Source organism: Bacillus rossius, chromosome 10, assembly GCF_032445375.1.
Source record: "Bacillus rossius redtenbacheri isolate Brsri chromosome 10, Brsri_v3, whole genome shotgun sequence".
NCBI classification, from domain to species: Eukaryota; Metazoa; Arthropoda; class Insecta; order Phasmatodea; family Bacillidae; genus Bacillus; species Bacillus rossius.
In genome coordinates, this window is record NC_086337.1 from 59,181,774 (window position 1) to 59,195,967 (window position 14,194).

At 42.1% G+C, this 14,194-nt stretch overlaps 1 protein-coding gene across 1 annotated transcript in view; it reads right to left on the reverse strand.

The window, feature by feature from the left end:
• LOC134536281 (uncharacterized) overlaps positions 1–14,194 on the reverse strand; it is a 67,189-nt gene that overhangs the window by 20,217 nt on the left and 32,778 nt on the right. The window contains exon 2 of the mRNA XM_063376019.1: positions 1,767–1,845. Coding sequence (XP_063232089.1) covers positions 1,767–1,845 — 79 coding nt within the window. The remainder of the gene's footprint in view (positions 1–1,766; positions 1,846–14,194) is intronic.

Sequence of the window (14,194 nt, forward strand, 5' to 3'; positions counted from 1 at the left end):
TCTCGAAGTCATCTTTGCCTACCAAAATTCAAAGTTATTCTTAAACGTTTCCTGGGCTGCAGCTAATACAGTTTATAACATGATACCAAGGCAAATTCGTGTTTTAACCTTCACTTACTAAAAAAAAAGTATTTTATAACTGATCAGATAAACTATAACACGTATGCAATAGAAATACAGCCCATTTACGATATGGAAATAAAACTATACTTCAGAAGAATCATAAAAAAATCAAACACAAATATAAACCGGAAAATCACTGCATTTGCTCCATCACAGCCACTGAGTATGCAGTATGCACCCATGCAGAGTATGCAACCCGCAGAGTAACACCCCTGCTGAGTATGCACCCCGCATTACCCCCGTGCGCTGCGGGTGGTATTGCCCCTGGTCGTCTGCCAGACCACAGCTACGGGCTTAGGTTAACTATTATACTACAAAAAAATAAAGGTACAGTTCTGGTTTGAACTTATCTTCAATAAATATGTTAAGGTTTGAGTAAAGTTGATGTCAGATATTTTTGAATTCTATCGATCGAACTTCACAACTTTATTAAGGGTATTTTCAAACCAGAACTATTTATGGCTATTTTTTTTGAGTAAAATAGTTTTCATAAAACTTAAAAGTCGTGACTGTATTAATTAAAAATACTCTCAAGCAAATCTAATGCTTTTATAATTTTTTGTAGTGGCATCATATTTTGTTTTTCAGATGGGCGTAAATCCCGGGTAGAGTTGGAGGGGGAAAGAGTGGGCCCAGTCCACGGAACTAAGAAGTCCCTTTCTGAGGGCACCCGCTTACGCTTGCAAAATCGTGACTGTGAATTGGGTTTGATGTCAAAACTATGTTTTATATTTTTAAGTTTCTTGCTTTTCCATGCATGAAGGCCGAAATGTGGGCAGTATACAACATACCAGCAACGTATTCAGAGATGATATGCACAACTCTCAGGCTACCCCCCCCCCCCCAACATACCTTTACGGTGGACCATCCCTTGTGAAGCCTCCATATTCGCGCCAATGCAGATAAATCAGTTCATCTGTCCCCCCACATGAATGTGTTGTCCAACACTACGCTATACAAGTAAATCACTTCACTACATAGTATAAAACAAAGTCGCTTCCCGCTGTCTGTCTGTCCCTATGTATGCTTAGATATTTAAAACTGCGCAACGGAATTTTATGTGTTTTTTTTAATAGATAGAGTGATTCAAGAGGAAGGTTCATATGTATAATACATGCATAATATAGTTGAGAAACATTGATAATTTATTGTCGAGGTTTCTAATGTGATGTCGTGAATAAACACATTTTTTTTGCGCTTACATTGCAAACGCTGGCTGAACCCTACGAGATAGATCAGAATAATGAACTACACTATTGTACAAATTAATAAGGTCTACAAAAAAGTCCGCGATGGTATATGTCTATCTCTTAGGGATAACCCACAATAACCATTTTTTATCCTTTTACTTTTTACGAGAAATAATGGCTTATTTACGAAGCGATTTTAAGTAATACAGCATTAATCCTTATCCAATTAAGTAACTTAAATACATTTTTCATTTAATATAGATCAATATGGCCCTTTACAGCATGTAATTTAAATGAATATTTTCGGAAATATTACAGATTTAAAATGCAGGGACGTGGCGATTGGGGCCGGTATATAAAGACATTTTGTAGTGTATTTAGCACCCGTGCGAAGCCGGGGCGGGTATAAACCACCCCGGCGGTGCGGCTGTGCTGCACCCAGGCGGCAGTTACCTGAAGCCCGCCGGCAGCATGACGGGCTTGCTGGTCCTCGAAGAGTCCGTGCTGTCGTGCAGGTTGCCTGGCTCCGTCCCTGCGGGGCAGCAAACACACGGCATCAGCGCCCAGCCGTCACCGCGAACAATCTGACCGTCCATCGGACTACAACCAGGCATGCCGGCACCGACTGAACCCATAGCCTTGTGCGGCCAGTGGCGTAGCCAGGATTTGTGTATGGGGGATGTTAAGAAGCATGCCCCCCCCCCCCCGTATTAAAGCGGGGGGTCCGGGGGTCCTCCCCCGGGAAAATTAGGATTTTAAGGTGTAAAATAGGGCCATTTTAGCAGTTTTTGGTTCTTAAATTTAAATATTGTAATGGTAAAATTTTTATTAATTTTTAATATTAAATTTGTTTGAGTGATGAATAAGAAATTAATTAAATATTTGGTGCTAAGGGGGGGGGGGTTTGAACCCCTAAAACCCCCCTGGCTACGCCCCTGTGTGCGGCCATTCCGCACTGGATGGCTGTCACTCTAGACATGGGCCTGGAAGGAACTCAACCATTCACGACACACAGAGAGACGCTGCAGTGTTCAAACACAGAGCTAGTCCCGAAATCTCAAAGCGGAAAAGACACGCCATCGGTATTTGGTGTTCAAATTATTGTATATTTTATTTATTTCTCGTAGCGAAACAAAACTGGTGGGGCAAAGAAAATGTTTGTTTGTAGGACGGAAGCTGGCCCAACCCCCTGTAGCAGTCTCCTGCAGTGAGGCTGCTCTGTCTTCCTCAGAGCATCTCCCGTCTCCCCTCGAGGTCCCGGCCGAGGGAACGGAAGAGCAGGTCCTGTTGCGAAATATCCTCATCCTTCCGACCTCGCCCCCCCCCCCCCCAAATCCCGCGCCATGACGTCACACCCGCGGCTCCCCAGCAGCCTTATCGCGTTCTGCTCGCCTCGCTTCATCCGCGCGCGAGAGCAAGACATACAGTCCGCGGAACTGTGCGGCTGTCTTGCAAATGTCGGCAGGAATGTGTGAAGGAGGGTGTTCAGTATATCCATTATATCTTTTTTGTAACTTTTTTCCCATGACTGAATTACAAAATAAAATAAATGTCACACTTAAATCTCATGGAATAGTATACTTATGGAACTCAAACGTTCGCACATATAGATTTAAGTAATGATTTTGCTTCAGAAAAGAAAACTGAACATTTAAAAAAAATTAAAATTACTTTGTCATTAAGTCAATTGTTTGATGATTTCGTTCAAACCAGTCATAAATATATAAATGTATTAATGTTATTAAACCCGTGAAACACACATGTCTAGTTCGTATGAAAGACATGCTTAGAAAAACAGATACAGACTATCATTCCTGCCGCTTTTGTGTGTAAGGCATTTCGGGCTGTAAGGGGGAGAAAATACATTACTGTAGTCCACTAAGGATTACAGTGATACTTTAAAAAAGAATTTCTCTGTAACATTATGTAGCTGAGTTGCTGTAATTTTCTGATACTATGTCGCTTGTTTTTTTTTTAATCCTGGAAGGGCGGTGCCCCCCCCCCCCCCCGCGGCTGCAAGAAGCGTCCTTGTCGCCTGCAGGTGTCGAGGGGTAAAGCACACATCACCATGGAGCATACATATTCTCGGAACTCAACCGGTGAAAACTGCAGAGGTCTGTACGTGCTGTTTTGTGAAATGTCGCGAAACAAGACAGAAAGTAGGAATGACAGGACACTCCCATGAACTTGATGAATAAAAAAATAATTTCAACAAATTCCAATCACACGAATCCTACGTGGCAAACGGCTGCTCAAAAGAGCTGCCGCAAAGCAGTGACGTTATTCACTCGCGTCTTGCTGCAAGACATCGTCGGCACAATCTGCGTGCTCCCTCGCACTGCCATGCGCCAGGCGACGTGTGTGATGCCTGTTCTTGGTTCCCCTGGAACTTCCCTCAATCACCCTTGAATATTCCCCCTGAATACTGAATACCCATGAATCACACACCCTTAAGGGCCCCCGCCCACCCGGGCACACATACGGTATGCAAAGCTCCAGGATAAAACAACGCGATTTCAAAACTACTCAAGATATCCGAGGGGGGGCTGCTTACGAAAAGCATTTAAGAGTTTGTTGAGGGCCGAAAAGTACTTTTCATTTCGGATTAAGTTTATAAACTGTATTCTTAGAAGAGTTAAAATGGCTAAAACGCTTTTTCAGAGAGGATTTTTAGGCGAAAAGCAACCGGTACAGATTCTTGGAAGCACTTAAGGGTCTTGCATCACACCTTTATCTTAATTTCTCCGCAGTATAATGTTACGGTCACCGCTCAATGCACTGGGAGAAGACTGCGCGCCAGTCCAGAGGCGACACCGCCCAGAAGCACCAGCCAGTCCCGCCTCGCCGACACACGTACGCCCTGACGAGGCGGGCCCTGTGTGACGGGGGCGCTGACCGGCCGACCACCCCCGCTATCGGGAACCACCCCTCGCGGCGGGCAGCCCTCCGTGACGTCACGTCTGGCGGCTCGACACGCCTCAGACTGCGGCTCAGCCCGGCTCTTCTTTCGAGACGACCATTCGGTGTTACGTAACACTCAAGTATTTACATATATACTTCGCAACTGGAACTCTTTTATGGCTGCTTACAAGTCGTCATTCGTCTTACAAAATACCACAAATACTCACTACCTCCAGTATAACCCACTCCTCCTCCATAACAAACTATCATGTCTGTGCCCTTGGCTCATGCAAAATATTTTTCGCGATAGACCCTCCGAAATTTTTACGTTGACAGAAAAATTAATTAATTAATTAAATATTCTTGATAAAACCATTTATTAGTAAATATTTTAGCTGTCGACAAGCTACTTCGAAGAAACTAAAAAGAAAATTATATATATATTTTTTTTCCTGACACAAAAAAAATTATCAGGTCTGTATCTGTAGTGAAAAAATATATTGCGGCGGCAACCAAATTATATTATTATACAGTGCTAATTTATCATGTTTATTTTTGATCGCAAATGTAAATCAAAGCATGGTTTAGTAATATGACATCATACATTTTAATATATATTTTAACACATGCCATTATGTCTGGAATAATATAAATATACACGTTAGGAAATAAATTATCCAAAAATAACATACACATCACGTTCACTGCGTAGTTTTGGAATGTTCGAGGCACTGAAGGTGGGTCCATGGAAAGGGGAAAAAAAAAAAAAAAAAAAAAAAACCATTGCGGAGAACTTGTGTATTGTGTGTATCAGAGAACCCCATACCTATGTGGTACCTAGGTGTGTCTGGATGTGTGTGTGTGTATTTTATGTGAGTTTTAATGCTCTCTAGTCTCATGTAAGTAAACAATTTTATTTATAAACAAATGTGGCTACACTAAGGTGATTTTATTTATTCGTAGCAGCTAAGATTTAAACTTCCTAACAGAATATGAATTATTCAGTTTCTTCAAGCAAAATAATTACTTAAATTGTACTTGTAAGGTTAGAGTTCTAAAAGTATTTTTTATTCAGTGAGATTTTATTTAAGTGTGACGGTAAATTTTCTTTATAGAGAAAAATTATATAAAAAAAACTAAAAGTCAGTCATTGGGACTGTCGACAGAAGAGAAAAATTAAAAATTTTGTTTTTAAATGTGTAATATGAAATCATTTCTACGTCAAATGTACGCAAGAAAATGATTTTGGTATTATATCACTAGCATTTCGGAGAGGCGAACCCATAAATTTTGCCCCTACCAATAATAACTTTAAAACTAGAAGAAATGAAGTTCTTTCATTGAAAGAATAAAAAAATTATTAACTTAAATCTGCAAATAATCAACATCATCTCTAATAAATCAACAACCTGACATTTGAAGAAATTTACATCGTAAAAAAAAAAAAATATATAACCTCAACTTAACTACCTACTAAAAAATTATCCAATACTCGTAATATGTACCACACAATAACGTTAAAATTTCCTTGGAAAATAAAGATAAAATAAAAACTTGTATTTTTAAAAATAGAATAACTTAAGTTTTATACTTGAAATGGAAAAAAGATTAACACGTCACGTGACCACCTCGATGATGACTTACATGAATTTACTTCCTATCCAAACCTTCCTATAGAAGTTTTCACTTCAAAAATTGCGTAATGGTTGTAAGGGACCCTTCCTGCCTGGCCCCAGTCTTGGAAACGTCCGCCCAGTCTGCGCTGTGGCCGCAGGAGGCACAGCACGCGAGCACCCGGCCGGGTCACATGGTCTCGGGGCTGCGCTCACAAACAAACCAATCAGCGGCCGCCGACGGCATCTGGCGCGCTCCTTCGAGCAGTCCGGCGCCGCAGTCGGTGACGTCAGCAGGGTGACGTAAATCGTGTACATAAATTGTTTTCATATTTTTAATCGAAAGGACCAAGTGACGCCACTTTCTGTCGTGGTATTAAAGAGTGAGCACTGGTTATTTTTATCCACCCCCGCATCCTTTCCTCGCCAGAGAAAAAAATTCCTTCCGCCAGCTGACTGGTGCGTGTCTGCGGACTGCCGGGTTCAACGACCAGAACTGCCCAGGACTCTCCAACGCCCCAACGGGGACGCACCACAACGCCGAAATGCCAAATTGACCACAACGCCGACAGCTAGAAAACTGCTGTGTACCACAACGCCGAATTACCACAACGCCGAAATACACTAACACCGAAATATGTCATTGCAGGACTGCCACAAAGGTTAGGTTAAGTTATAATAGGTTAGGTTAGACTAGGTTAGGTTAGGCTAGGTTAGGTTAGGCTAGGATAGGCTAGGTTAAGTAAGTTTAGGTTATATTAAGCTAGGTTAGGTTAGGTAAGGTTAGGTTTGATTGTGGTATTTCGGCGTTAAGGTACATTTAAGAAACACACACATATTCATTCAGTTGTTATTTCGGCGTTGTGGTACACAGCAGTTTTCTAGCTGTCGGCGTTGTGGTCAATTTTGACATTCGGCGTTGTGGTATTTCGGCGTTATGGTAACGACCCCTCTCCAACCCAATGGCTACTGCGGAGGTAACACAGATCGGATTCCAGCTCATCTCGTGTTGAATCCGCGGATTCCTCCGGCATGCAACCGCAGCGTCGTGAGAGACGACACAGTGAAGCGACCTCCACGTGACCTGTCCGGTCTGCGAGGTGGGTCAGGAGGATGTCTGCGCTCGTCTGCGCTCGTCTGCGCTTCTCTGCGCTGGCTGCCCCCGGGTGCGGCGTTTGCCCCACGTAGCTCTGTGCTCGCACGGCGCAGATTCTGTTTTCTACGGCACTGACAGACTGTGAGCTCGAAATTATAATGTGTGGCTGCCGACGTGACTTTTAGCTAGCCAGAAACATATACCTAATATGCTATACCTTTTTTTAGTTTGGGGAATTTGGCCACCGATAATCACGAATCGAGCAATAATTCTTGATTTTAAAACGATTCTCGATTCTCGATGTTTTCCACGAGTGGGCGCCGACGTAACTTGAAATCTGCGCCCAACCTACCGGGCGCTGCAATGACCGCTGATCGCTGACAGCCGCCGAGTGGGGCGCGGGACCGGGATCTCGCCTGTAACCGGGTGACGTCACATCACGCGCGTGACGGCGAGTGACGGCGAGTGACGGCGAGTGACGGCGAGTGACTGGCCTCGCCGCTGCGCCTCGGAGCGCGCTAATTGCGGCCGCCACAAGCGACGGGCGGTAATCCAATCAGCCGGCGTGATTCCCTCGCAGCTGACTGTGTTAGCGAGGTTCCCCCATGCCTCGTTTAAAAATTCATATCGCGGCATGAATTCAGCGCTCCGGCACGTGCATGCTAATCGGCTTTATCTCCCTGGCTCTTCTCGGAGGAGAAAAGGGGGGGGGGGGGGGTAAACCTTCTGCCGACGTCAATTTTTTTTCATTCTACGCGTGAGATCCCAAATATCAATTCAGGTGAAGAGGATTTCATCAAAGACACATTCAAGAACAGCAGAGTAAGTATTTGTAGGCTATACTACTGGCAGTATTTTGTCCATGGTGGTATTTGTAGACTATACTACTGGCACTATCTTAGCCATGGTGGTATTTGTAGGCTATACTACTGGCACTATATTAGCCATGGTGGTATTTGTAGGCTATACTACTGGCACTATCTTAGCCATGGTGGTATTTGTAGGCTACCCTGGAATATATTTGGGAAACTAAAATAGTCATAATTAAGAGTAATCCCAAACTTTAAAAAAAAGTGAGCTTATGTTCCTGTATGTATAATTGATTTGCTTTATAAATTATTGCATTATTATTAATAAATAATTAAAAATTAATAAATTTGAAATATCATACAGGTTATTTATTGATTTTCATTATTAATTAAAATACAAATCAATTATTTTACTAAACAAATAATTAATTTTATATACATGTCTATATTGATATCAAATATTTATATATAGAGAGTATTTATTTAATTATTTTTTTTTTTTTTGCTAAAATACATTTCTAGAATAGTTGGGTGTCTTAAATCTGAAAGAAGTAACACTTCTGAAGCCCGTACATAAGTACACACATCTTTTGTTTTATTATTTTATTTCTTGATTTTTTTAAGACCATAAAATAGTGTCTGTTGACAATATTATTTAATACAGTCATTCTGACAGAAATTACCAATTCAGGAGAAACTGTTTGTCACAGTCAAGTCACTATCAATAACAAGCCATTCCATAAAAGTATGTGCAATGTTGAAAAGAGCCAAACTTCTTAAAATTAAATAAACAAAATGTCAACAAAAAGCTGAAACCAAGATGGCGTCTTATAATTACATCTCCTTAGAAATAAAAATGGAAATTGTTATTAATGAAATACATCCGGAAATTAATTTCCACAATTATCATTCCATATTTTACCTTACAAAAATGGTTTTTCCCCGATACATTAAACAAATTTGCATTGCATTACAATGCTATGTCTGAGACTAATGTACTCTATGAGCACACCTAAACTAGTACAGAGCTAATAGCAGAGATTAGGAAGGGATAAAGATGGAGCATGTGCTTCAGTTTTTTTTTCTTCCAATTTTTCTTCTTCTGATTTTCACATACCAAAATGGAGGACGTTTGTTTATATTTGTATCAGCTGTTCTAGCCTGCTTATATGAATTACGTAGTTAAGCTGTTCGGAGGGAAAATAGATAAAAAAATTACTGGTTAATATGTTTATATATATTAAAAGACCAAAACAAATCTTCATAATATATAACATGACATATGAGTTCAGATTTGACCTCCAACACAGGTACAGCTGATGCATTTGTTCCCCAGCGGCCGCTATATTGGTACGTGAAGTGCACTGAAATCCCCCCTCCCTCTACACACTTCCCTAGACTCTGGCTAACAGCACGGGAGAGAGAGAGAGAGAGAGAGAGAGAGAGAGAGAGAGAGAGCACTAGGGAGAGACGCGCTATGCTCTCTGGACCACCGCCAGGCCTCGGACGCGCTAGCCCGCTCTTCTCGATGACGAACTGGATTAGCTCCGCACGGACTGCCGTGTGTGTCATCCGCGCAGACAAGAAAAATTAGCTGACTCGTTTCTTCCGGGGCTAAAATTAGAACTGCTCTTACCTCTGCGCTGCTTCTGCTATTGGTCCACAGTTCATGCGCACCCCACCCCAGTGAGAACCGAATCACAGGCTACACGCAAGTCAGCAGCCAGTGAACAGGTGCCATTTCCCCGAGTATACAGGTTGTTTCGGAGTCCGTCCTGGGTCTCTGTTCCCAGTGCCTTGTCATGCGTCACCCTGTGACAACAGAGGGCCAGTTGCAAGCTAGTACCTCGTGTGGCCTCGGTCACCTCACTACTTTATGTGAGGGCTGTTTGTATCTCCCATGCATGTGTCGTGCTGCCACATGTGTTTTCAAATGACATTCACCTACAGTAACGTCACGGCTGCAGAACTTCGTGCAGGTTTCCGCGATTACTAAAAGCATGACATTACTCCAAGTGAATATCTGTTGGAAATATTTGTGGCAGAACAAGAAATTTAACGATTAAATATTTTAGAATTAGCATTTTTTTTAAAAGTCAGCATGGCGTGTGAGATCTAGTCTTGATAACACAAAAAAAAAAAAATATTCCTTTCATCTACCTTCATATTTGTTTTATTTTTTATTTATTTTTTGCCATTTTGGTTTGTGTGTTGGAACACAAGCCCATATACAAACTAGTACCCCTTGCGATCAGGGAGACCACAGCAATGGAGAAGTACACTGCACAGACGAGCAGTGTACTGCACAGACTAGCAGTGTACTGCACAGACGTGCAGTCAGTTTTTTACATTAAATAAATTCACATAAGAAAAATAAACTAGAAAAAATATACAACTGATTAACGGGTGCATAAATGTTCTTTAATGTGATTATTAACGAGGCACACTTGATATTTCACGAAAAGTTTTGATGTAAATAACTATTAACATCTTTTGATACATGCTCGTAAGCAAATTTGTTGATTTTCGCCCTGAGAGACAAGAATTTCAAGACGCGAGTCGTTAATTGTATACGAGCGAACACTTGCACGCAGGCCTTAAGGAACCTAATAGAACCTTGTTGAAGTTGTGCAGTTGAGAACACGCTACTACTGCATGGCAGTTCCGACATCTGCATGATCGGAGGGATACCAATCTAAAAAATGAAAACTCACAACAAGGCACCCACTAAATGGAAGCCACGTGGTAGACACACGTAATCAAGTGAAATATAACTGAATAAAGCCGACGACAGTGTATGACCTGCGCCTAGTTGACATTCAAGGTCACGAGTCACAAGCGAGACGTGGATCAGGGTCGAATCGAAGGCCGCAGGGGTCTTAGCGATCATTCACTTTCCCTCTGAGCTCATTTTTTACGCGCCGGTCTGGGTTTTATTTTCGAATTACATTAATCCCAGCTCCCCCCTCCTCCCACCGCTAACATCTCTTCAGTCGAGCGATCAGGTTCGTCTTCAGGGCGCGGAGAGCTGACAGGGGCGCGGAGAGCACATCGCTGGCGATCAAGTCGAGAAAAAAAAACTGCAGGGTCGTATGATTGATCCAAACTAAACCCAACCTTTTTTATGGAACTTAATTAATAAAAACTACCATGCTAGTACTTTTGACTTAAAATATCAAGTAATCACTTTATGCATATTCATGTGAGTCTGAGTAGGCATTCACCAGTGCTGAACATGAGTCAATAACAATAACAAATTACTGAAAAACACACAAAAAAAAAAGGGGGAACACTGACCCAGACCTAATAAATAACAGAAACAACGCGAAAGTTGATACATATATACGGATGAATCATGCGGGTCCGCCATTTTTTGATATTTCAGAGACATCCACAGATGCCAGCACCGTGTTTAGGTTCACATTTCCGTTCCTACCGACTTCCGTTACATTCACTAGAATACTCCTACTTAATGTCGTATAACTAGAGCTAAGGTGTTTACACAAAAAAAAAGTCACCTGAAGATTTTTTTTTCCCCCACAATGTTGAGCGGCTACACAATTGTGTGATAACTTTATTTTTAAAATAATTCATCCACCATCTCTTGAATTCATTTTACATTCGTTTGTTAGTATAATGAGAATAAAATTGACAGTTTTTGGAGAAAGTTATCGTACCCAAATTACTTCCTTTGCTATTGTGACGGTTGCTTCCACAATAATTACTACGTGTTCTAAAACGTCGAGCCCGAGTTGAAGCTCACACACGATCCCAGGGCAATCCCAGCAATGGAATGAAAGAAAAAAGACGATGACTACATAAACACGCGAAGACCAAGCCGAAATCAATCAATAAACGTGAAATGTTTCAATATTATACTAAATACAGAATCGCGTGGAAGGAATTAAATCCGTAAAACATGACATCACAGACAAACACACCAGGCTGACAACTATGATATGTATATATATATATAATTTGCAAGAAAAGAGAAAATAAAGAAAAAAAACTCCGAAAAACTCATTGACGCTCTTCAACGATTTTTTTTCTAGGTATGTAACAATTGGCATCACCTGACATTGGCTTATTCCCGTGGGTTTACGTGATCATCTTTGCCGTCCAGTCGAGATGTTGTTACATGACAACCGGCGTAAAGCAGCCATGACGTGCCATGGTGTGCCATGGTGTGCCATGGTGTGCCATGGTGTGCCATGGTGTGCCATGGTGTGCCATGGTGTGCCATGGTGTGCCATGGTGTGCCATGGTGTGTGAGTCCGGTGACCGTCTCATGGACTGCGCCATGTTGGTTAGACATTGGCTCAAGTGCAGTGTTTGCATCGCGGGAACATTTTGAAATGGGTATATTTTGTGGAAGTGAGACTGTGTTTGACGAAGGACATTATAACAAATACTTATCAGACGCAGTAAAGCGATGTCTTGGGCGTGACAGCATGGACATGGTGACTTCAACCACGTCACGGCATAACCCCCTCCCAACTCCGTGGGTACATGCTGCTTGAGGAACCCCCTGTAATGTTTGAAACCTCCGCGACGCGGATCGCGCGGTGGTCCCGCCCAGTTGGCAGCCCTGCGCCATCAGGGTTGGTAACTGTCGCCGGCTCTGGCTCTGCATGCGCCGTTGTGCCGGTTATTTCAGGCGGCGCGGCGCATTGTTCCTGCACTCACCTGCCGAGGATCAACCCACGCGCCATCTTGCCCTTCCCAGTCCATTGTCACCGCCCACTGGCCTGCTGAGCTAGTAGAGGTTGGATAGGCCTCGGCTGGATCACGAGTAACTGGGTGACCGAGGGGTCCCAGGGATGTGAGAGGCATGGTTCCGTGACGGCTCCACTCAGATCCCACAGAGGGGGCTAGCTCTGCAGGTGGTCTGGGGGTTCACGGGTCGGTGGGGCCGAAGTTGGGATGGGTCTCCTCAACCTCTCGACCCAGCCGTGCGCTCTCCAATAACATGCCGCGATTGGAAATGGCGTATCTATTTCCCTTGTTCTTGGAACCCATGTTGGACACTGGCAACAGTGTCAGGCATGTAAAAGATCCATCTTTCTCCGAACCAGGAATACATCCTAACGGGATTAGTTGCCTGGGGGAGTTCTGATGGATTTATGCGGTGTGAACCTAATAATATGTCACCGCCAGTGTTCTTGCACGTTAAGTTTCAACTCAACTTTTCCCAACAAATATTATCTGATAGCTGTACACGTTCACGCAAGTGATTATGATCACCTGAATGACTTTTAACAGCTAGAAAATAACGTTAAGTTAATATCTGGTAAATTTTTGGCAAAAGAAAAAATCATGTGAGCTGTCAGAATTAAATTTACACGGAAATGCTTTAGCTAGCGGGAACGGCAGGCAACTCGGCAGATGAGTCTGAGCCCGAGAATGAATGCCACAAGTCGCACAACATCCCCGCGCTGACTCTGCGGTGCAGCCGAGGAGACTTGGCAACCTCCAGGAGACGGCATGCCGTGGCGTGCGTGAAGTCACTTTCTCTTGCCTCATCGCAGGAGCACAGCGCCCCAAATTATGCTTGATCACGTCTTAAAAAATTTAATCGGGACAAGTAAGTTTCGCGAAAAGTTTTCGAAATTAACTGTATGTTATAACGCTGTAGCATTGGATGTGTTTCGTGGTTGGCTGAGTGTATTTCAGGTGCGTGCCTACTGTTGATACACGAATCACAGCCGTTTTGTGCTGCAGGAAATGCGTCCTTGAATGGCCCGGTTTAATAAGGCAATGGCTTCTCTTACGACAGAAAGAATTCGGGAATTAAAGAAACAAAATGAGTTTTACGGAAAATAGTTTGATCTCCCTATTGTTCTAAAACACATCCTAAAATTCGGTGTGCTATTAATATCAGAACAAAACTATAGATTTCCCATTAGATACGAGCAATTATTTCTATAAAAAGGCATTGGAAAAAAGGAGGGGGAAGGGAAATGCCGATTTGGCATGTTTAGAAACAACACCATAATATATACTAATATATTTTTTGTTTAGCTGTATATATTAATAATTTCTGTTAGAATTTTGCTAAAAAAAAATAATTTTGCTTGACTAGGGACGTTAGTTTTTTTTGAAGTGATTGTGTGGCACAGAATACTCATTCAGTATGTACACCTTGCATTCCAAATTCCTTAGAACAAAACAAAAGTGAAATAACTTATCACACGTGGTTTTCTTGAGAATAAAAACAAACAGTTTTTACGACACAGAAAAATAACAAACTTATATATGTATAAAATTTTTATAAACAGATATTTGTCTTAATTGTTTTGTTTTAATGTTTAAATGCAATAGAAAAGCTAATTTTTTGTAACTGCTTTGTTTCATTTTTTTTTTAAATTTCTAAATATATTTTTGCGCAAAGTGGCACAATGAAGTTCTGGCAGAGTTCTAATTAGCACTGTGATCAGACGCGATTGTTTTAGCTCGCCCTCC